Source organism: Myxine glutinosa, chromosome 8 (genome assembly GCF_964187855.1).
Source record: "Myxine glutinosa chromosome 8, kmMyxGlut1.1, whole genome shotgun sequence".
Taxonomy (NCBI): Eukaryota; Metazoa; Chordata; class Myxini; order Myxiniformes; family Myxinidae; genus Myxine; species Myxine glutinosa.
The window spans coordinates 132110306-132135442 of NC_136268.1; the positions used below are offsets into that span (position 1 = coordinate 132110306).

Here is a 25137-nt window from a genome sequence, read left to right on the forward strand (position 1 = left end):
CCGTAAGTGCGTGATGTTACCGTACAATGAATGTATCGTCCCGACGCCGCAGCTCGGATGGCGCTGCAGTTAATCGGGCCCCCAAATTCCTCATCGACGATAACTAAACAATATATTATATGAATCGCACCGTACATACCTCCTTCTAGATCTTGTTCTTGTCTTGATATACTCACTCAGGCTCACTCTATCACGACTGAGTCCTCCCAGCTCCTCCAAATGGCGCCCGCTAGCCGCTACGTAAGTCCGGAAGTGACGTCCTCATTTGACTGTCCGGAAGGTCGCAAATCGCAGTTACGATGAATCGCAAATTAGTTTTAATTAGTTTTAAAACATAGTTTAACGGCAACATAGTTTGCCAACGTGAAATAAATGAATACGCTCTCAAATGTGCCATCCGAGGCAGAGTGTGTTCGCCACGTTCGGCACACGCGATAGCTCGCTGCTCTCTGATTGGTCGAATCGTTTTTTGGACATAGCTCGGTAAGTAATTGTCCGATTAATATGAAACCTTGAAAAGGCACATCCTCGGGTCCCCAGCAATATACCTGGCAAGTTTCAAGTATATCGGACCGGTAGTTGTCGAGAAACAGCGGTCACAGACAAACAAACAAACAAACAAACATACACACAGAGATTAGTGGAATTATAGATAGATTACCTAAGTACTAACACCGGCCGTGAAGCAAGGAAATAACCCCACCCGAACCACGGTTTCAGTGGACACGCCGAGCGAAAACGAGCCGTGATTCGGGCCGTTAACGGGAACTAACCCGTTTGGAGCGGTTCCTGATCGTGCCACGCTTACCCAATTGAGAAATCACTAAGACGGTCGAATTAAGAGGAAAACAGGAAGAACAGGTAATTTATTACACTTTGTACAAATGAGAAGAGGAAAAGAAGCAATGTACAGGGAAGAAGAAGAAGAAGCAGATACACAGGGCAGCCTTATACAGTCTTATACTTATCCCTGGACACGGGCCCGTTCGCACTCAGACTCATTCTCAGACTCAGACTCACACGGGGTTGTAGATGGTCGGGTTGAGGGTCCACCGATGGCGTCCACAGCTCGCTCCGGTCCCCGACTCGTACCACGAAGCAGCTGGTGATGGAAGACGGCAGGCAAGATCGCCCCGTGTCCGTGGCACGGATCGGACAATTATACTGGGGGGGTTTGGTAAGCTGGTGATTATACTAGCATACGTAGTAGTTGTACCGGCGCCTTATACACGCTCCCGGTATAGCTCGGTACAATGTGCCACTTCCCCAAGGCTTTCCCAATGATGTCACCAAGGCCAAGCCAAGTCCCAGTTCTTTGCCACTGCCGTATGCACGCGAGTCCTTCTCATATATCGAGTGCCATTCAGTCCTCTTGGTAAAACGCAATCGTGCAAGTCCTTCAATCCTGGCGCCTCCCACAAAAGTCCTCACAAAAGTCCTTTGACACTCCTCTCCTCATAACTCAGCTCACGAACTTGACAAGCGCCTCTCCCTTCTCATCACTCATTCAACAGAGGCCCCGGCTCATAACTGAGGTGGGGGCCTCGCGCAAAGGGTTTTATTGCCACGCCCAGCGAACCCTCTGGAATCTCTAGCCACACCCTGTCAGGCGATGTCTCCTCAGCCCTGGTTGGTTGATGGGGTCTTACCGGCTCCGCCCTTGATGGCTGCCTGACGTGGCCACACCCCCACCCTTGCGCTCCGCCCCCTTTTCGGGCCTTACCTCGTGGCATTTGGCTGGTTTGAGCAAGCAACTGGCAGCTAACGCTGCCGGCCCAACGCGTAACAAACTGCGAGGGGCAATGGGGTGCAGACTGGATAGTGCTCCATGGAGTCGGTTGGAGGGAGGATGCAAAATGAACGGGGCCTACTTTTATTTGTTTTATACAACGCAGATGATAACTAAACAAGGATGTATCAATTGAATGCAGGTTTATTAGCAACAACGATGAACAATCAATCTGCAAGACAAAGAAAGCGATGGTAGATATTAGAATAAGATAATAGATACAGAATATGCAAATAACAATGCGCAGTATTACACAAGATGAGAACGCAATAGAGAACAGCACCATACAAGAGTTGTCTATCTCCCTTTCCCAAAAACGTTCAATTGTGACACAGAATAGAACGAAACTGGAGACCGAGAAAAAGGATCACATGAGTTCATAATTGATATTCTTCTGAATTGAATCGGGCTGGTGGTTTGATAATTCGCTTCGGGCGGCCCGTCACCACCCGATCAATCGTCGGAGTCCTCTGAGGGCAGTTCGTAATTTCCTGGTCCATTGTGGGAGTCTCCGGTGGGTGGTTCACTATCGCCCTGTCCGACGCCGGAGTCCCCTCCAGCTGGTCCATCATCACCCGAACCGTCAAGGGGGCAGAAATAGGCAGTGACCGTGGAGGTGTGGCGGTGGTCTGCACATGTGGTTGGTTAGCGACTCTCGCGGGTGGTGTCATCGCGGTGGTGGAGCGGAGTGTCTGTGAAGGTAAGCCCGGCGCAATGACATGTTGGGGTTCACCCTTCTGGGGAGTGGTAACAGGATTGAGACAGACTCTTGGAGCGGCGATGGGTTGGGTACCAGACATTAAGTATTTCGGTACGATTGGCATAACACTTGGCATAACGGTTGGCAGCATGCCACTTTTGCCAGTCGTAGTGGGAGTTGTCATGCTGAAAGGCGTAAAACGTCGCAGGAACTTACGATTCCGGAGAGTGATTCTTCCGGAGCCATCCACCTTGACAACGTATTGATCGAATTGTTTTACCTCAATCACGGTTCCGGTCCGGTCCCATTTTCGTGGTTCCAGGCCGGTCTGGTTCTGGATCCGGACATGGTCCCCGACGGCCAGTGGAGGTAGTTTTGTCGTGTGTTCAGAGAGTCTTTCGATCTCCCTGGCATGCCGAATGCGCAAAGCTTCCTCACGATTGTTGCGTGTTTCCCGCCAGGTGTCCGATGGCAAGTATCTGCCTGGGATGATGGGTATGAAGTCCTTGACTGGCCTCTTGAAGATGATCATGGCTGGAGACAACCTAGTGTCCTGATCCGGTGCATTCCGGTACTGGAGTATTGCACGTTGGAACCGATCAGTGTCTAGTTCACCATTGGAACCAGTGTTATCGGTGATCAATCTTTTCGATGTTTTGACTGCGATCTCGGCACGACAGTTGCTGTGTGGGAAGGCAGTGGATGACAACCGATGGTTAACGCCCCACCGACGCAAGAAGTCTTGGGTGTCATGTGCCGTGAATTCTGGCCCACAGTCAGATGCCAATTCGTCGGGGATACCATAAGTGGCGAAGTTCGACCGCAGACATTTCACTAGGCCTTGTGCCCCGCCAGTTGTTAGCTGAATGATTGGCCAATTAGAGTAACGATCAACGGTGACCAAATAACTCCGACCCTTGTGATGAAAGTAATCTGAACAAACGTACTGGAAAGGGTAGGCAGGTTCAGCTGAGGCTGTAGGTGGAGCGCTTGGTTGCGATGGGGCCATCCGATTGCAGTGTGAGCAGCGATCGCGCATCTCATGAATCTGGGGAGTGATTCCAGGCCAAAAGATCGAGCTGCTGGCCCGGGTGGTCATAGCCGTGACTCCTTGGTGAGCAGCATGAAGATTCTCAAGGACAAGCTTCCGTAGCTTCGGTGGGATGATAATCCTCCCCTTGTAGACCACTATGCCATCAATAGTGTAGAGGTGTTCACGGAAGGGAAAGTATTCCAAAATGGACACAGGGAAATCGTCCCGACTGGCAGGTAGACCCTGCTCAATAGAATTGAGTAACTGCAGCATCTGAGTGTCACTTGCTGTTTCGTCCCGAACATCGTCCCAAGTGACGGACCGCACAGAATCGAGTGTCTTGATGGCTGCCATAGAAATAGCCATTTCCATGCCAGTGTCGTCATCTGTGGTCCACAGCCCAGTCAAGGTGTGCTGTCTTAGTGTAGTCGATGTGGCCACATCCATAATGGAGGAAATGTCATCCACCAGTGGCAGTCGTTCCGATGGTCTGGCACCCGACGGATGTCGTGAAATCGCATCTGGTACGCAGTGTCGTTTTCCCGGGATGTGGATAATTCGGAAACGATATGCTAGGGTCCTTTCTTTCAAGTTGGCAAGCCGCGTGTTATGGATGTCCTCTAATCGTCTGTCACCAAGAAGCTTGATTAAGGGCTTGTGATCGACGGCAATAATCAGGTTCTTGCATCCCAACACAAAATACTTTACTTTTTCCAGGCTGTCCGCCACTGCTAGAGCTTCACCCTCTATCGGAGCATAGCGCGACTCCGCTGCATGGGTGAAGCGGCCTCCAGCAAGGGTGATTTTCCAGCCATCGGGGCAGCACTGTGGGGTTTCACCAGGGCATCTGCAGTGTTTTTGGAGGAGCCAGAAGCCAATCCCATCCTTCGACCAGTCAGTTGCGAGACATGTTGTCCGTTCCTTATCAAAGATCTGGACCCCATTTGCGACTTCAGATATGATGAGTCGTTTTGATTCTTCGAATAGGGATTGTAGTGTTGCATCCCAGTAGAAGGGGGTGCATGATTTTAGGAGGTCCCGAAAAGGTCGCATCCTCTCGGTCATGCTGAAGCAGTATGTTACCTGATTGACTAGCCCAAACCAGGAGCGAATGTCAGTAATTGTTTTTGGTGTGGGGAAGTCCTGTATCGCTTGGAGATACCTTTGGCATGGTCGTACACTGTCCATGGTGATCTCGAATCCAGCGAATTCGACCGTGTCCTGACCAAAATGGAATTTCGTCGGATTTTGCGTAATCCCATTACGGCCGCACAGGTCGAGCCAGTTGCATGCCTGAAAACAGCTCTCTTCCAATGTGTCGCTCCACATGATGGTATCATCAATACATTTGGACTTGTTTTTGAAGTCCGATACAATTTCGTCAAATCGTCTGGAGTATCCATCACCTGAAGCGATGTAACCTTGGGGAGTGGTGCAGTAACGGTATCGGCCCCATGGTGTGATGAACGTTGTCAGATGGCGGTCACATTCTCTGATTGGAACGCTGTGATAGCCATTCCAGGCGTCTGTTACCGTCTTTTTGGTGTTATGTGGCACCGCCATTGCTTGATGGAAGGGTGACTGGGTGTGGTGGGTCTCACGTGTGCAGTGCGCATTCAGTGGTTGCAGATCAACTGTCCTCCATGGGGTCCCATCCTTCTTTGGACAGACGACCATTCTGCTGCACCATGTCACTGGTTCACCAATTGGCACCGGTTCCAGAACCCCTAACCTGATGTCGCGATCGATACCAGCCTTGACTTCTGCCTGCCAGTGTAAGGGGACAGGCACTGGGGTGTGCACTGCTTTTGGTGTTGCCTCGGGGTCAACCATCAGTGTGAGAGGCGGACCTTCCATGTGGGGTAGTGGCTGGTGTTCGCAGACATTGAATGTGCTGCTTTTGTAGTACTCCAGTAGCCATTTCTCCAGCCTCTCTCGGTTCTCGTCAGTGGCCGGAAATGGGATAGATGTAGGCAGTGTAGGGGGAAGCGATCTTTCCGGGCAGTTACAATTTGCATCGATAACTGCTGCCACTGCAGCACCAACTGTGTTGGATTCGCCAATGGTTGGGAAGCTACTAGACACGAGGCCTAGATCAACGCATGCTTCACGACTGAGATACATGTTCCGTGTGTCAGGTGAGATGTAGCAGATTTGTCGGGTTTCAATAATGTCGCCATTGGCTGTGCGACCAGACAGGTGTAGGAGCATGGCGCCGATAATCCGGACCCTTCCACTGTTAACAGCATTCATCTTCAGGTTGACAGGTAACAGGTCTTCATTACGCAGCCCGAGTTTGTGGAAAATATGAAGTCCTGTGAGGCAGCTTTGACAGCCAGTGTCGGCCATGGCCTGGAGCCTGGCCGATTTTGGTCGGGATGACAGTGGCTGGCCGAAATGGTCATAAGATTCCTTATCGATCCGTGCTATGAGTTTTATGTACGGCTGTGGTTGAGACTTCTTCTTGGTCCAGCCAGAGAGGTGGTCAAATATATGGTGGTCGAGGTGTAGTGGAGTTGACAAGGTGGCCATGGCCCTTTTAATTTGCGGCTTCCAAATGGCCGTTTCTCGTTCCGTGACAGAGCAGAGGAGATCGTGGACCTGGCTGCTTTCTTCCACATCATGAGCATCCATTGATTTGTCCGTAGGTTTGTTGTCCGCCTTTTTCGTGCCTCCCCGGCAGACATGTGCAAAATGGCCGCGAGTGGCGCATTTACTGCATGTTTTCCCGTAGGCATTGCAGAATTGACGCCTTTGGTCGATGTTCGGCTGTTTGCCATGACCAGTTTTGCCGCAATAACTACAAATGGCCGCCTGCTTGTCGGTAGTGATCAGGGCTCTTTTGTTCTTCCAGTTTTTGTATTGGCTTGCGCCATGAGCGCCTTCACTATCGAGCAAGGCATTCTGGGAACGTTCCCCTGCTTCCTTGGCCTCGACGAAAATGAGAACTTCCTCCAAGCTCATGTTCTGATTTTGATCGCCGAGAATGTCCTGTTGTATATCTTGATCGGCGAGTCCCCGACATAGGACATCGCGAACCATGTCCTTGGTGTAGTTGACATCAGTAGGGGGATTGCATGAGCATACAACAGAAAATTTGCAGATCTCAGCTTGACCAGCCAGACGGGCTGCGTAGGTACGAATTGGTTCTTCTCGGTCCTGTCGCATGTTGTGGAGGTTTACGCGAGACACCATGGTATTCTCCTCTCGGACAGCAAGGGACCGAATGGCTTGTAGTATAGCTGCCTCGTCCTTGATTTCAATGCGTGGGTTGCTGCGGTGGAGGTCACGTCGTAGGTTATCATCACAACATTCAAGGAGTTGAACGCGAACATCATTGCCGATTATCTGGGTCGCTGCCTTGTAACCATCCCATCTTCTGGTGAAATATTGCCAATCTTCGCTGGTACCGCCGGTTTGGATACGAGGACGGCTGACTTTGTCCGGTTTTGCTGGTGCAATGGACGTGTGAGTCATGGCGTGGATGGAGAGCTGGATAGCAGCAACGGCATTGTCAGTGCTGTCAGTAACGTAGACACAGCTCGGGAAGGGGCAGACTGCAGCAGGCATCTTCAGATGAGTTGATTGTTCATAAACAAGGATGTATCAATTGAATGCAGGTTTATTAGCAACAACGATGAACAATCAATCTGCAAGACAAAGAAAGCGATGGTAGATATTAGAATAAGATAATAGATACAGAATATGCAAATAACAATGCGCAGTATTACACAAGATGAGAACGCAATAGAGAACAGCACCATACAAGAGTTGTCTAATAACTATTGGAAATGGCCTTATCTCACATATACTAAGAAATAACTAACGTTCAAAGGGACCTACGTGTTGCTTGTGGCCTAACTATGGGGTGCAACCTTTAACCTTTAATGATGTTACCTGTGTGGATTCTCAAAACCGCAACAATATGTATGACGATATATTAACAGACGGGAAAATGCCGAGATATATTAAATAATCACGGCTTTTCACGACTCGATATATCTTACACCGCCCAAGATGACACAGATGGGAAAATGCCGAGATATCTATGTATATCCGATGACACGGCTTTATCTCTACTCTAATTCACCATCACAGTCGCTGGGATACTTCAAGTCTCAGTTTCAGCTAAAGTTGAGAAAATCGGCGAAATGTATAATGTATTCCAACAGTCGTTTTGAATGTGTCGACTGGTTGGATGAGATGTGGGCACGGGGAAGGAGAGAGATGGGGAATGAGAGATGGGAATGAGAGATGGTAAGAAGAGGAGAGAATGTTTCCAGGACTTCGTTATTTATATTATTACTTAGTAAAAGTACAGCGACTGAATATTGAAGTTAGGGATCAAACCGAATTATGTATTTTTTTATTCCTGGGGTGAAAATACAGAGTGAAGGAACTGCGCTCCAACGCGAGTCGAAAGAATTGACGCGACCAAAGACGGAATTCGTCCGAGTTGCTTTATTGAAACAAAACAGCTCAGGTATTCTGACAAGCCCGTTTTTCGGGCAACAATATATATACACATTTATGTCGGGAAGTTTGCCCGGCAAAAGCTATACCGGGCATGCCCGGGTATCAAGGGCGAGCCTTGGAAAGGCGAGTCTGGACCTGCCCGGGCGTGTTTGGCTGCGGCCTGGCAAGTCGAGGCTGGGCGTGCCCGGGCGCTCTGGGCGAGCACTGGAAAAGCGATAGCGGGCATGCCCGGACGCTCTGGGCGAGCCCTGGAAAGGCGATAGCGGGCATGCCCGGACGCTCTGGGCGTGCCCTGGAAAGGCGATAGCGGGCATGCCCGGACGCTCTGGGCGAGCCCTGGAAAGGCGATAGCGGGCATGCCCGGACGCTCTGGGCGAGCCCTGGAAAGGCGAGAGCGGACATGCCCGGGAAAGACGAGACCGGGCGTGCCCGGGAGGTTCGGGCGTGCCCGGGAACAGTGAGTCCGGGCATGCCCGGGAGAGGCGCGTCTGGCCGTGTTCTGCCCGGTGCAAGGCGATTATGTACATCCAGCGGTAACCGCTACACACGCCCCTCCAGAATCGACCTGCACCGGCAGGGTCAATTTAAGGGGGGTCCGGATGACCCGGCCGAAGCGACCCCTGGAGGGTCGTGGGGGGGGGGTCTGACGTGGTGGTGGGTGGTCGAGCGGGGGGAACTGTGGACGGGGGGCGGCCTCGCCGCGGAGGAAGGGCCAACCGTGGTGGTCGGTCGACGTCCATGTGCGCCGGTTTGAGGCGGTCCACAGAAATCCGGTCCGGCCGGCCGCCGAAGTCGACGATGAAAGACTTGTCGCCCCGTCGCAGGACCCGGAAGGGCCCGTCGTACGGCGGCCGGAGTGGCCCCCGGTGCGCGTCATGACGCACAAAGACGTACTCCGCTGTGCGAAGCGCCGGGGGGACGTAGGACTGGGGGCCACCGTGGCGGGACGTCGGCACGGGGGCAAATCGTCGGGCGGCCTCCTGGAGGTCCGAGCGCTGGCGAGCGGCGGACCAGGGACTGGTAGCGTCAGGCACGAATTCGCCCGGGACGCGGAGTGGCTGGCCGTAGACGAGCTCGGCGGCGGACGCCTGGAGGTCTTCCTTGGGGGCCGTGCGAAGGCCCAAAAGGACCCACGGCAGCCGGTCGGCCCAACCGTCGTCCTGAAGGCCGGCCATGAGTGCGGCCTTCATGGAGCGGTGAAACCGCTCCCACAACCCATTGGCTTGGGGGTGGTAGGCCGTGGTGCGGTGCAGCGTGACCCCCAACGAACGGGCGACCGCGCCCCAAAGCTCAGACGTGAACTGTGGGCCGCGGTCGGACGAGATGTCCGCTGGTGCGCCGAAGCGCGCGACCCAGGTGGCGATGAACGCCTGCGCCACGTCGGCGGTGGTGGTGGAGGTGAGGGGCACGGCCTCCGGCCACCTGGTGGTCCTGTCCACCATGGTGAGCAGGTGGGTGAACCCCCGCGAGGGGGGCAGGGGACCCACCAGGTCCACGTGGACGTGGTCGAAACGCCGTTCAGGCACGGCAAAAGGTGCCAGCGGGGCCTGTGTGTGGCGGTGGACCTTGGCTCGCTGGCAGGCCGTGCAGGCGTTGGCCCAGTCGCGGTTGTTTCGTCGAAGGCCGTGCCAGACGAAACGCGCCGACACCAGCTTCTGAGAAGCTTTCCGGCCCGGGTGAGAAAGGCCGTGGATGGAGGCAAAGATGCGGCGCTGCCAGGAAATGGGCACGATGGGGCGAGGCTGGCCCTGGGAGACATCGCAGAGCAGGACGGTGCCCGCGAAGGGGATGTCGGCCAGGCGGAGGCCCGTGTCCGCCACACGGAGTGCCTGCACCGAGGCGTCGGTGGTCTGGTCGGCCGCCATGAGCGTGAAGTCCACGCTGAGGTGGACCGCGTTCGCGCTGGCCCGCGAAAGGCAGTCGGCCACGGCGTTGTCTTTGCCGGCGACGTGCTGGATGTCCGTGGTGAACTCCGACACGGCGGAGAGGTGGCGCTGCTGACGGGCCGACCACGGCTCCGTGGCCTTAGCCATTGCGTAGACCAACGGCTTGTGGTCGACGAAAGCCGTGAACGGGCGGCCCTCCAGGAGGTGTCGGAAATGGCGAACGGCCAGGAATAGCCCGAGCAGCTCGCGGTCGAACGTGCTGTAGTTTAACTCATTCGGCCGGAGTTGCCGGCTGAAAAAAGCGAGTGGCTGCCAAACCCCGTCCACCCATTGCTCATGGATGGCGCCCACCGCGTAGTTGGAGGCGTCCGTAGTGAGGGCGATGGGCGCGTTGAGCACCGGGTGAGCCAGCAGCGTTGCGTCGGCGAGGACCCGTTTGGCACTGGCGAAGGCCGCGTCCATGGCCGCGGACCAAACAATGTCATGCTTGGCCGGCTTGCCCCGGAGGGCCTCGTAAAGGGGCCGCATGAGCTGAGCAGCGCGGGGCACGAATCGGTGATAAAAATTCACCATGCCGAGGAACTCTTGGAGGGCCTTGATGGAACGGGGACGCGGGAACGTGGTGATGGCCTCGACCTTGGTCGGCAGCGGCACAGCCCCGGTCTTGGTGATTTGGTGGCCCAAAAAGTCAACGGTCGTCACGCCGAAGTGGCATTTGACCGGGTTGACAATTAAGCCGTGCTCACTGAGGCGACCGAACAGTGTTCGGAGGTGGAGGAGGTGCTCGGCGCGGGACGTGCTGGCGACGAGGATGTCGTCCAGATAGACGAAAAGAAACGGCAGGTCGCGCAGCACGCCGTCCATCAAGCGCTGGAACACCTAGGCCGCGTTCTTGAGGCCAAACGGCATCCGCAAAAATTCGAACAGGCCGAACGGCGTGATGACGGCCGTCTTCGGGACATCGGCCGCCCGGACAGGTACCTGGTGGTAGCCCCGTATCAGGTCAATTTTCGAAAAGATGACCCGTCCCGCCAAACGGGCGGAAAAGTCCTGAATATGCGGGATCGGGTACCTGTCGGGGGTGGTAGCGTCATTGAGACGGCGGTAGTCGCCACACGGGCGCCATCCACCCCCCGGCTTTGGCACGATGTGCAGTGGCGAGGCCCACGCGCTATCGGAGCGCCGCACGATGCCGAGGTGCTCCAACGCGTCGAATTCGGCCTTTGCCACGGCGAGCTTGGCTGGGTCGAGGCGGCCGGCCCTGGCGTAGACCGGCGGGCCCGTAGTGGGTATGTGGTGCTCGATCACGTGCCGCACCGCGACGGCCGAAAACGTCGGCCGCGTGAGGGCCGGGAATTCCACGAGCAGGCGAGCGAACTCGTTCGTTGCCGGGAGGGCGCATGCCAGTTCGGTCGGCACGGAGCTGCTCATTGTGCACGCCAGGGAGCTGAAGGTCTCGGCGTGGACAAGGCGACGTCGTTTGACGTCGACCAGCAGCCCGTGCACGCAGAGGAAGTCGGCGCCCAGCAAAGCCACGGGGACGCTGGCGGTAACAAAAGTCCATTGAAAGCGCTGGCTGCCGAAGCAGAGGGTGACGACGCGTGGGCCGAAAGTGCGTATGGCCGAGCCATTAGCAGCGACCAAAGAGGGGCCGCAAACTGCGTCCAGCCTGTCCTGCTCGGAGGCAGGTATGACGCTCAGTTGGGCGCCGGTGTCGCACAGGAAACGCCGTCCAGACGCTTTGTCCCGAATAAACAGCAAGTTGCCCGAGTGGCCGGCGCTCATGGCTGGGAATGAACGCCGGCCCGGCCGTTTCCCGACCTGCCGAAAGTGCACGGGGGCCGGCACGTCCGAGCCTTGTGTCCGAACCTGGCGTGGTAATAACACCACGCCCGGTCAGGTGGAGGCCCCGGCCGTCGTGTCGGAAGCGGGCGGTGCGGCGTGGCGGCCGCCAGTTGCACCGGCAGTTCGGCCTCCAACCGCGCAGGGCGCTCGGGCGTCGTGGGCGTCGCCTCGGATGGCGGCGGGCTCCAGGTAACCGCGCCGATGTGCTGGCCCGCCGAGGAGATCTTATCGGCTTCCCTGGCGAGGGCGCGGGAATCCGTGATCAACGTGCCAGCCAGGGCGAGGCGTACCGGGTTAGGCAGCTGACGGAGGAACAGCTCCCGGAACAGGAATGCCGGAGAGTGCTCGCCGAGCAACGAGAGCATATAGTCCATGCGCTCGGACGGGCGCGTGTCGCCGAGCTCGGGCAGGTCAAGCAGGCGCCGTGCGCGTGCTGCCGGTGAGAGGGCGAAAGCGCTGAGGAGGAGCGTCTTCAGCGCGTCGTATTTGTCAGCAGCCGGCGGGTGCTGGAGGAGGCTCAAGGCGCGGGCCGCGGTGGCGGAGCCGAGCGCCGCCACAACATGGTGGAAGCGGGTGTCGTCTGAGGTGATGCCTCGCAGGGCGAACTGGGAGTCCGCCTGGGCGAACCAAACAGCCGCGTGAGTCTCCCAGAAGGTAGGCAGTTTAAGCGTCACTGCCGTATCCATGTCGGTAGGTCACCAATGAAGGAACTGCGCTCCAACGCGAGTCTAAAGAATTGACGCGACCAAAGACGGAATTCGTCCGAGTTGCTTTATTGAAACAAAACAGCTCAGGTATTCTCACAAGCCCGTTTTTCGGGCAACAATATATATACACATTTATGTCGGGAAGTTTGCCCGGCAAAAGCTATACCGGGCATGCCTGGGTATCAAGGGCGAGCCTTGGAAAGGCGAGTCTGGACCTGCCCGGGCGTGTTTGGCTGCGGCCTGGCAAGTCGAGGCTGGGCGTGCCCGGGCGCTCTGGGCGAGCACTGGAAAAGCGATAGCGGGCATGCCCGGACGCTCTGGGCGAGCCCTGGAAAGGCGATAGCGGGCATGCCCGGACGCTCTGGGCGTGCCCTGGAAAGGCGATAGCGGGCATGCCCGGACGCTCTGGGCGAGCCCTGGAAAGGCGATAGCGGGCATGCCCGGACGCTCTGGGCGAGTCCTGGAAAGGCGAGAGCGGGCATGCCCGGGAAAGACGAGACCGGGCGTGCCCGGGAGGTTCGGGCGTGCCCGGGAACAGTGAGTCCGGGCATGCCCGGGAGAGGCGCGTCTGGCCGTGTTCTGGCCGGTGCAAGGCGATTATGTACATCCAGCGGTAACCGCTACAAGAGTTTGTTTAAAGCGATTCAACTCTTTTCCAGCCATGGATTAAACAATACAGTACTTCTAAAAATGTATTTAATAATGTAAACTAACAATGGAATACAATATTTATTAATAACGTTTGTTTTCAATCTATTTCTACTTTGTAAAGCGAAAAGTTTTCGACACATTCAAGTGTTAAAATGAGGAAGAGTCATGGGATCCACAGGCCTCTGTCAGGCGTATGATGTTCATTTTAAGACTAAATCAACACATCTTCGATCATAAATTACTTTTTCAAGAAACAAAAGTACATTTTGATTACAAATCAAGCAAAGGAAACCAGGCAATGCCTGTTTTGTTCGGAGTGATTATACACCGTCCAAAGAAGATGTGTTTCATAGCTGCAGGAAATAAAATCGTGAAATTTTTCCTGAAATTTTTGTTTTGTTTTCGCACGAGTTTGCAAGGCGGAATCGTGTTCACATCCAGGATTAATAAAGAAACTCCATTTCACATGTACATGGACATGCAATTCACATATGTGAAATAAATAAATAAACACGAAATGAACATGAAATAATGAACGTGAATCAATGAACATGAACGTGAAATAAACATGAAAGCCCATAGAATCTTGTTTCTCACAGTCTGAGAGTCCTTTAGGTGCTTTTTTGCAAACTGCAAGCGGGCTTCCAGGTGTCTCACTGAGGAGAGGCTTCCGTCTGGCCACTCTGCCATAAAGCCCAGATCGGTGGAGTGTTGCAGTGATGGTTGTCCGAATGGAAGTTTCTCCCATCTCCACACAGGATCTCTGGAGCTCAGCCAGTGACCATCGGGTTCTTGGTCACCTCTCTTACCAAGGCCCTTCTCCCCCGATTGCTCAATTTGGCCGGGCAGCCAGCTCTCGGAAGATTCGTGGTTGTTCCAAACTTCTTCCATTTAAGAATTATGGAGGCCACTGTGCTCTTGGGAACCTTCAATGCAGCAGAGATTTTTTTTGTAGGCTTCCCCAGATCTGTGTCTCGACGCAATCCTGTCTCTGAGTTCTGCAGGCAGTTCCTTCGACATCATGGCTTGGTTTTTGCTCTGATATGCATTGTCAGCTGTGAGACCTTATATATAGACAGGGGTGGACCTTTCCAAATCATGTCCAATCAATTGAATTTACCACAGGTGGACTCCAATCAAGGTGTAGAAACATCTCAAAGATGGTCAAGAGTAATGGGATGCACCTGAGCTAAATTTCAAGTGTCATAGCAAAGGGTATGAATACTTATGTCAATGTGATATTTCAGTTTTTTCTTTTTAATAAATTTGCAAAACTTTGTAAAATCCTGTTTTCTCTTTGTCATTATGGGGTATTGAGTGTAGATTGATGAGGGAAAAATGAATTTAAACGATTTCAGCATAAGGCTGCAACATAACAAAATGTGAAAAAAGTGAAAGGGTATGAATACTTTCTGAATGCACTGTATGTACATGGGGGTTCTACTTCTTCACGACAGTCAGAGCACACTACCTATGCAAATTCGACCTGGACTAAGGTAATAATTGCCTACCCACTACAATCGTAACAATATGTATGTATGTATGTATATATATATATATATAGTTTCTCTCCCACCACCCATCCCCATCATCTCCCCTTCCAACTTTTTTTGTCCATTCCCTAGCTTCCCACCAACTTTTTACCTCATTTTATTTCTCAACTACCTCTCTCTTTCTCGTTTTTATTTTGTTCCCCTCCCGCACTCCTCCCACTATTTTGCTTATGTAATATGCAGATTCAATATGCAGTATATGCATTTTATAAATAGCACCGATTTCAGTGCAGAGATGTATATCGACGGGTTCATTTTGTTCAAAACTCCATTAGAGTAACTATCGATCTTTATTACTAAACCAGTAATAACTTTTAAACACTCCCTTTGTGGTAGTTTAATAGGCGATAAAATGGCTGCTAACGATGGTTTTTATGTAAAAGTGGCTTCACCCCGTTCCCTCTCCTGCTCACAGATGAACTGCGGGCATTCACACGAAGCTTGCCCACAGAACATTTCCTCAATGCCTCAAGCATCCACCAGCTGTGGAGGAAAGACGAAAGTCTGCAGATGCGGTTCAGGAAGCTGCAGCAGCAGTCAGCCATCTTACTGGAGAAGATGAAGACTTCTGCACGCAAGTTGTTTCGCTCGAGCCATCACTGCCATCACAACCCGACGGTGCAGCTTCCTGGCCCGCGGTGAGCCACGGGCAGTTTTGGATGGTTCCAGTGAATTGTTCGGTGCACATAAAAAAAAATTCCCGGTATAAAAATGGCCGACTGTCTCTGCAGGGGGCATAAGGGTTGCCAAAGCCACAAAGAGCCTTTTTATTGCTTGAATAGGCACAGTGTGCTCAGTTGTTCTCATATGGGACAGTGATCATGCCATGACATTTTTGGATCTCCCAAAACTACCACTAAAGAAAGATAACAACGAAGTACGAAGCCAACGTAAAATCAATACGCAATTCCAGGAACACCTTTTGTTCATATAATCAAGGCCTTACTTGACTAACTTTTTTTTGTTTGTTTAACTTGGTGATTCTCTCCACTTTGACTCAAATGAATGTTGGTGTCATTAGGAATCTCAGTGTTATTATCTTGTACCTGGTTTTCATTTTTTTTCATTCGATATAAAACAACAAAACACGACAACAATATCTTATTTAGGATTATAAAGTATTATCCGTTGGTGCTGCCGAAGAAGTTTCTTGGCAAGGGTTATACTAGGTGGTTTGCCATTACCTTCCCAGCGTTGTTACCAGACTTGTTTGGAGCATCCACTACAATTGTGGGAGACCAAAGAGACAATCATACCAAAGACAAAAATCTTAACAACAAAAAAAAAAAGGTATGTTGTGCTTCCCTGATTGGTGCTCAGCATTTAAAAAGATAGAGTACGGGTACACAATTCTGGCAAAGGCAATGGCAACCTACCCAGTATAGCCCTTGCCATTAAACTACTTTTGTAGGTAGCATCAACGCTTGAGAAAGAGTAAGGTAGCTGTTTTTTTTTGTTTGTTTGTTTTTTTTACCAAATTTTTGTGTTTAAGATATGACAGAAACTATTATATCCCAATCTTTCCTTTTAATAACCTTATGCACATGATCCCTTCCATCACTGTCATTGTCTGCAAGGTGCATAATAAGGAAGTGTGGTGCTGTGCAAACACGACTCGATTGCCAGAGAGGTAGGCCACAACGCGTGGATACAAACAAGAGTCTTTATTACAAGCTCGCATATCAGCACTGGGCGAGCTCGAACTTAGAGCCCGCATATATGTCCCGAGGCCACGCCATGCCCCCGGGCGTGGCCGATCGGCCGAAAGGCGGGGCATGTATTTCAGTTCCCCACCTGGATGCTCGCGCCACCCACTGGTGCGCGGAATTATTGACCCTTGTGCCCGCCACACGCGCCCCCCCCCAGAATTCCCGCGCACCTGAAGGGTGAGCTTGCGGGGAAGCCGGATGACCCGGCCGAAACGCCCCCTGGCGATGCGTGCAGGGCTGGGGGGTAGCGGGGTTGGGGGGTGCCAGGGTCTGACCGCTGGGGGGCGGCCTCGACGCGGAGGCAGAGCTGCTTGCGGGGGGTGGTCCAGATCGAGGTGGGCTGGCTTGAGGCGGTCCACGGAGATACGATCCGGGGCACCGCCGATGTCCACGGTGAAATGTTTGTCCCCGGTCTCCAGCACGCGGAAGGGCCTGTCGTACGGGGGCCGTAGCGGTGCCCGGTGGGTGTCGTGCCGGATGAAAACGTACTCCGCCATGCGAAGCTCCGGGGCAACGTGGGAGGATGGGCAACCGTGGTGTGCCGTCGGCACCGGGGCGAACCTCCGGGCGGTCTCCTGCAGGGTGGAGCGCTGTTGCGCCGCGGACCAAGGAGCCGTGGAGTCGGGGATAAATTCGCCCAGTACCCGCAGCAGTTGTCCGAAGACCAGCTCCGCCGAGGACACGCGCAGGTCGTCCTTGGGCGCTGTCCTGAGGCCCAGCAGGACCCAGGGGAGCCTGTCGGCCCAGCTGCCGTCGCGGAGGCTGGCCTGGAGCGCGGCCTTCATCGAGCGATGAAAGTGCTCACACAGGTCGTTGGCCTAGGGGTGGTAGGCCGTGGTGCGGTGCAGTTTGACGCCGAGCCCTTGCGCCACCGTGCCCCAGAGCTCCGAGGTGAACTGGGGGCCGCGGTCGGACGAGATGTCCGAGGGGGCACCGAACCGGGCAACCCAAGTGGCGATGAAGGCTTGCACCACATCAGCCGCAGACGTCACCGCCAATGGCACGGCCTCCGGCCACCGTGTTGTGCGGTCCACCATGGTGAGGAGGTGGGTGAACCCCCGCGAGGGGGGCAGAGGTCCCACCAAGTCGACGTGGACGTGGTCGAACCGACGCTCGGGCACCGTAAACGGGGCCAACGGGGCCTGGGTGTGGCGGTGCCCCAAGAATTCGATTGCGGCGACGCCGAAGCGGCACTTTGCGGGGTTGATGATCAGGCCATGCTGGTCCAGGCGTTCGAAAAGCGTGCGGAGGTGGAGCAGGTGCTCCTCTCGGGACGCGCTCGCGACTAGGATGTCGTCCAGGTAGACATAGATGAAAGGTAAGTCGCGCAAGATGCTGTCCATGAGCCGCTGGAATGCCTGGGCTGCATTCTTCAACCCAAAAGGCATCCACAGGAACTCAAAGAGGCCGAAAGGGGTGATGATGGCTGTCTTTGGGACATCATCCGGTTGTACGGGGACCTGGTGGTAGCCCCGGATGAGGTCCACCTTGGAGAACACGATCGTGTTTGCCAACCGGGCGGAAAAGTCTTGGATATGCGGGACCGGGTAGCGGTCGGGGGTGGGGGCATCATTGAGCCGGCGGTAGTCACCGCACGGCCGCCATTCGCCGCCAGTCTTCGGCACAATGTGCAGAGGAGAGGCCCAAGTGCTGTTGGAGCGCCGTACGATACCCAGCCGTTCCAGCGTGGCGAACTCCACTTTTGCCACGGCGAGCTTCGTGAGGTCGAGGCGGCGTGCCCGGGCGTACACCGGCGGCCCGACCGTGGGGATATGGTGCTCCACCCCATGTTTGATGGCCACCGCTGAAAAGGTGGGCCGCGTGAGGGCCGGGAAACTGGTGAGGAGGCGGGTAAACTCATCCGCTGCCAGAAGCGTACACACTAACCTCACCGGGACGGAACCTTTCAGCAAGCCGCTTTAGTCCGTGGGCTGAGTAGGGTTTACATGCACCCCCCCCCCCCCCCACAACTTAACTTCCCGGGTATGTCCATGTACCCCCCACCCTAGGGGTTAGGAAAAACCATGTTAACAGAAAAAAAAAACTCATTCCCTCATAGTTTGACCTCTGGTGACCTCATTAGTGACCTCATTTGCATATAACACATATCATTGTAAAGAGTGTCCCAGGACAAACATTTTGAGGGGTCATATGCAACCATAGGATGACTAGGTAAAAAGTTATGGCCATTTGAATTTCGCCTACCCCTAATTTTCGGAAATCACTGACACAGGGGGGTAACATCAAAATATGCATGGGAGGTACCTTGGGAATGAGTTTTTTTTTCTGTTAACATGGTTTTTTCCTAACCCCTAGGGTGAGGGGTACATGGACATACCCGGGAAGTTAAGTTGTGGGGGGGGGGGGGGGGGGGTGCATGTAAACCCTACTCAGCCCACGGACTACTTGGCAAGCCGCTCGGTGAGCCGCTCAGCTAGCTGCTCAACGAGCCGCTCAGCGAACAAGCGAGCGAGCTGAAGGTTTCGGCCTGGACGAGACGTCTGCGCTAAACGTCGACCAACAGCCCATGCGCACATAGGAAGTCCACACCGAGCAGGGCCATTGGCACGCTGGCGGTGACGAATGACCATTGAAAGCGCTGCCCTCTGAACCGCAGTGAGAGGCAATGCTTCCCGAATGTGCGGATGGGTGTACCGTTGGCGGCAAGCAAAGCGGGGCCCCGGCTCGCGGCTTGCTTGTCGGATGCGGAGGAAGGGAGGACGCTTACCTGCGCTCCCGTGTCGCAAAGAAAACGGCGCCCGGACGAGGTGTCCGTGATGAACAGGAGGCTGCCGGAATGGCCGACGCTCATGGCCGCAAGTGAGCGCCGGCCCGGTCGTTTCCCGACCCATCAAAAGAACACGGCGGGCGGCACGTTTTACCCTTGCGGCCGAACCTGGCATGGTAGTAGCACCAGGTTTGCGGCGGTGGCCCCCGCGGCGGCCGTGCCGGCGGCGGTGGTGGTGGCGGTAGTGGGTGGGGCGTAGCAGCGGCCACGAGGGAAGCAGGGGGCGCTGTAGCCTCCACGCCGGGATCCACTACGGCAGCACCGTACACCGACCGTGTGTCACAGGCCACGAAATACTTGTCGGCCTCTCCAGCCAGGGCGCGGGGTTCCGTTATTTTGGAACTGGCCAGCACGAGGCGCACCTATACAGGTAGCTGGCGTAGGAAAAGTGCTCGGAATAAGAAATCCGGGTGCTGGTCTCCAAGCAGGGACAGCATGAAATCCATCCGGACGGATGGTCGTGTGTCGCCGAGGGCGGGAAGGTCCAGGAGGCGGTCGGCACGTTCGACCTCCGTGAGCCCGAACGTGGCGAGGAGACGTTTGAGTGCCTCGTACTTGTGGTCGCCCGGCGGGCGCCGAAGGATGGACACGATGCGGGCGGCAGTGCCGGGCCCGAGTGCGGCGACCACGTGGTAGTACCTGGTCTCGTCCGCCGTGATGCCCTGGAGTTGGAATTGAGCTTCGGCCTGCACAAATCAAATGTCGGCTTGCGCTTCCCAAAACTCCGGGAGTTTGATTGCGACGGCGTTGGTAGCCATGGCGCGTTCGGGGGTCAGCAACGGCTGAACCAATCGGGGTCACCAGTGTGGTGCTGTGCACACATGACTCGATTGCCAGAGAGGTAGGCCACAATGCGTGGATACAAACAAGAGTCTTTATTACAAGCTCGCATATCAGCACTGGGCGGGCTCGAGCTTAGAGCCGCATCCATGTCCCGAGGCCACGCCTTGCCCCCGGGCGTGGCCGATCGGCCGAAAGGCGGGGCATGTATTTCAGTTCCCCGCCTGGACGCTCACGCCACCCACTGGTGCGCGGTATTATTGACCCTTGTGCCCGCCACAGAAGAACATTTAACACATGGTCATGGTGGAAAATCCTTCCAATAAGCTCCTCTTCATTTTTTTGAGATTTAATGAGATTTTGTTTGTTTGGATATTTTTTCTTTTTTGTTTACCAAGTCGAGGCTCGTGTTAGAGCTAGCACAGAATTTGATAAGAATTTGATTAGATCTAGATCTACTGAGAATTTCATCAGCAACTCATCAAATTCCATCAAAAAAATCGGAGGAGATTACTTCATTTTCTTCATTTTCTCTCTCTGTTAGTTACCTTCATGTTGTAGGACTTTACACACCTCTTCTCATGTTCCATATTGTATGTTGCAGCCTAGAGCAGGCCATCCTGCCAGCCACTGTTGCTGTTATTAACCAAATTGATTTTTTGGCTTAGACTCGGGTTCTTCTCACACCGTGTTGAAATGTTGATGGTACTGAAGGTGCGTTGCTTCCTGTGAACACTTTGGTGGATCGTTACCTCCACCACCGAAGGTTTGTTTGTGAACAGGATATCTCAAAAAGTTGTTGACTTATTCAGCCGAAATTTGGTGGAGTGTTTGGGTGTGTGACAATCACGAAATGATTACATTTTGGCGAAGATCTGGATGTGGATCTGAGAATTTTCAGTGATTCTTCACCATTGAGAGAGATAGAGCTAAAAGCGATATATAGCACGATATCTCAAAATGTTGTGGACCGATTCAGCCAAAACTTGGTGGACTCGGTGGTTAGGTGACAAGAACAAGCCGATTCGATTTTGGTTCAGGTCCGACTCCAGATATGGCCGAGCAGTGGATATAAAACGTAAGTTGTTCAGCCTTGTCGAAGTATGCGATGCACCAGTGCCATTCGAGTTTACTTTCAATCGTGTGTGTGTGTGTGTGTGTGTGTGTGTTTGTTTGTTTGTTTACGTGTTTGTATACACGTACGTGTGCATGTGTGTGTGTGTGTGTGTCTGTGTGTGTGTGTGTGTGTGTGTGTGTGTGTGTGTGTGTGTTTGTTTTTACGTGGTTGCATATGTGTGTGTGTGTGTGCGTGTGTGTGTGTGTGTGTGTATGAGTGTGTGTGAGTGTGTATGAGTGTGTGTGTGTGTGTGTGTGTATGAGTGTGTGTGTATGAGTGTGTGTGTATGAGTGTGTGTGTATGTGTGTGTGTGTGTGTGTGTGTGTGTGTGTGTGTGTGTGTGTGTGTGTGTGTGTGTGTGTGTGTGTGTGTGTGTGTGTGTGCCTGTGTACGTGCATTAGCAGGATAGCTGATAGGTAGCATATACTGGCCTTTGAGCTGTCCAATTTCGGATTTTCCACCATGACCATGTCTTAAATGTAGTTTAAGAGATCTAGTTGATCTAGTTGAGATCTAGTTGCACCTTGCAGACAATGACAGCAATGCAAGGCATCATGTGCATAAGGTTATTAAAAGGAAAGATTGGGATATAATAGTTTCTGTTGTATCTTAAACACAAAAAATTGGTTTAAAAAAAAAACAATACAAAAAACGATAATTGCCGCCATGGTGCTTCGCAGGCAGAGCATTGCATCAGTGAGTTGAGTGGATCATTCTACTGAGGGATGTTGAGCCATCCATCTCATCTTCTAACAATTCCTAGTAGATGTTAAACATCTCATGGTACGTGTTCAAAAGAGAAAGCTATTATGTACCAATACACAGAGCAAATTATAAAATGTTTGTCCTCATCACAATTTGGAAGAGCATTGGCAAAAAACAATGTGTATTCTCCACCTAGTGATTGGTTCAGCTGTGCCAACACTGAAAATAGCAATTGCCTTGAACAGAACAGACTGGACATTATTTTTTTTCATTTAGGGTAGAACCTTCTAGAAATCTTTACAAACCATTACACATTATATCTGTCAAAAAAGATTTATCTTTATAAAAATGAGTAGATCTCATCCTTATGTCATCGTTAATCAGGTGTCCATATCGTTTCAAGTCGTCTGACTCATGCTTCACATTAACATCGCCTCTACCACTTATTTCTACCATTATTGTATAATAATTCCAATGACACCACAAATAAGTGGCACCGTGGATCTCAGCTATCACAGAGAGGGCTGCTGGTCATGGCAGAGAATCCTTCCAATAAGCTCGCTCCTCTTCATTTTTCTTGAGATTTAATGAGATTTTGTTTGTTCAGATCTATTTTCTTTTTTGTTATACTAAGTAGAGGCTTGTGTAAGAGCTAACACAGAATGTGATGAGATCTCGTGAATTTGATGAGAATTTAACGAGATCTAGAGCTACTGAGAATTTTATGAGATCTTATGAATTTGATGAGAATTTGACGAGATATTATGAATTTGATGAGAATTTGACGAGATCTTATGAATTTGATGAGAATTTGACGAGATCTTATGAATTTGATGAGAATTTGACGAGATCTAGTGAATTTGATGAGAATTGACGAGATCTAGAGCTACTGAGAATTTTATGAGATCTTATGAATTTGATGAGAATTTGACGAGATCTTATGAATTTGATGAGAATTTGACGAGATCTTATGAATTTGATGAGAATTTGACGAGATCTTATGAATTTGATGAGAATTTGACGAGATCTTTTGAATTTGATGAGAATTTGACGAGATCTTATGAATTTGATGAGAATTTGACGAGATCTAGTGAATTTGATGAGAATTTGACGAGATCTAGAGCTACTGAGAATTTTATGAGATCTTATGAATTTGATGAGAATTTGACGAGATCTTATGAATTTGATGAGAATTTGACAAGATCTTATGAATTTGATGAGAATTTGACGAGATCTTATGAATTTGATGAGAATTTGACAAGATCTTATGAATTTGATGAGAATTTGACGAGATCTTATGAATGTTTTTTTTTTTTTTTTTTTTTTTTTTTTTGTATACAAGATCGAGGCTCGTGAAAGAGCTAACATTAATCACACAAAAAGACAAACCGACACACAAAACACAAAAAACAAGGGGAGCGGCAGACAAGATGGGGAGAGAGGGGGAAGGACACAAAAGAGAGGGGGAAGAGGGGGAAGGACACAAACACAACATTTGAGAGCAGGGACATCGGGAGGACTTGGGGGGAGGTGGGAGAGGAATAAAACATATGAACACTGCAAGGACTCTGGGGTGAATTACCGGGGGTAGAAAAGATCAAGGTTTTCGATGGGGGAAGATAAGAGATGGTGGTGAACAGCTGTTTTAAAGACCTGGAGGGAGGAGTGGGATTGAAGGGAGTGGGGGAGTTTGTTCCAGAGGCGGGAGAAAAGGGGAATGAAAGAGTGAAGGTGAGCAGAGAGCCTAGACTTTGGCAGTTTAACCATAAGAGGGTTGCAGGCAGATCTTGTGCGACCTGAAGGAACACTGGGGGGACAGAGCACAGAGAGAGCTGGGGGAGCAAGGCCGGAGAGGAGTCGGTAGAAGACAGAAAGACCACCAACCTGCCTGCGGTGAGTGAGTGAAAGGCCCTCGGTGTTGACTACATCGCAGGAGATTCCAATGATTCTGAAAGCTTTCGCCTCAACAGCGCGAATCCGAGCAAGGTGTGAGGCAGGAGCACCAGCCCAGAGGGGAGAACAGTATTCCATTGAGCTGCGGATGAAAGCCTTGTATGTGGTGAGGAGCTCAGGTGTGCCAAGGAAGGACTTCGCACGATGGAGGATGCCAAGTCGGCGACTGGCTTTGGAGGCCAGCTTGGAAATGTGGTTTTCCCAAGAAAGATCATGGCAGATAGTGAGACCCAAAAGCTTGAGCGACAGAACTTCTTGGAGAGGATTGTTGAGAAAGTAGATGGGTGGGTTGTCCAGTCGGTCCTTTCGGGGAGAGACATTGTAAGAGTGTGAGATTTGTCAGGATTGAAAGACATGTTCCACTTGTTTGACCAGTCTGTAATTTTGTCCAGGTCTGCAGAGAGTGAGGAGGCTGCAGACTGCCGATCTGAGGGATGAGGAATGGAGCGACAGAGAGTAGAGTCGTCAGCAAAGAGATAGAGAGGATTTTCAAGAGAGTCAGAGAGATCATTGATGAAGACCAGAAAAAGCACAGGGCCCAGAACACTACCTTGGGGAACTCCAGCCTGAACAGGAAGAGGAGATGAGAGAAACCCATTCAGGGCCACACGTTGACTACGACCAGAGAGGAAGTCCGCCAGCCATGCGTGGAGATTTCCATGGATACCAAAGGAGGAGAGTTTGTTGAGCAGAGCAGGGTGCCAGACCGTATCGAAGGCACGTGAAATGTCAAGGGAGACAGCTCTAATTTCCTGTTTGGCGTTGAGGACCTCCATCCATTGTTGAGAAAGCAGAAGCAGCATGTCCAGAGTAGAGTGACCAGGTCTGAAACCAAATTGATGATCAGAGATCAAGCCATTGGAGAAGAGGGAAGATTTAATATCTGAAGCAATGATGGATTCCATGACTTTGCTGATAATTGGGAGAAGGCTGATTGGTCTGTAGTTGCTGGGATCTGTTTTTGCACCTTTTTTGTGCAAACCGGTGATGTTGGCTGATTTCCAAGCAGATGGCAGATGACCTTGAGCAAAAGAGAGTGAAGAGAACAGAAAGAGGGAGTGAAAGAGCAGAAGAACATGATTTTAGGACCCGTGGGCTGATGCCGTCAGGACCAGTTGCAGAATCAGAGTCGAGGGTTGACATAAACTTTTCCACCTTGTCAGGAGGAAAGGACACAGAGTCCAGGAGCAGCTGGGTACGACTGGGTACGGTGGGTACAGAGAGGGATGGGTTTGGGACACAAGATTTAGAGGCAAACACAGAGTTGAGGCATTCAGCTTTTTCACGTGCGGAGTCAGCCGTTAAGCCGTTTGAGGTGAGGGAGGGGATGGAGGGGGAACAAACACGAGAAACAGATTTGACCAGACGCCACCAGGATTTGGAAGAGGGAGACAGATAAGAGAGTTCGGTCTTGAGAATGGTGAGATATTGTTTCCTGGCTCTCC

The 25137-nt window shown here is 52.3% G+C and overlaps 1 protein-coding gene across 1 annotated transcript in view; it reads left to right on the forward strand.

The window, feature by feature from the left end:
* Positions 1–25137, forward strand: part of LOC137432919 (BMP/retinoic acid-inducible neural-specific protein 3) — a 381034-nt gene that overhangs the window by 345730 nt on the left and 10167 nt on the right. The window contains exon 7 of the mRNA XM_068125237.2: positions 15056–15278. Coding sequence (XP_067981338.2) covers positions 15056–15278 — 223 coding nt within the window. The remainder of the gene's footprint in view (positions 1–15055; positions 15279–25137) is intronic.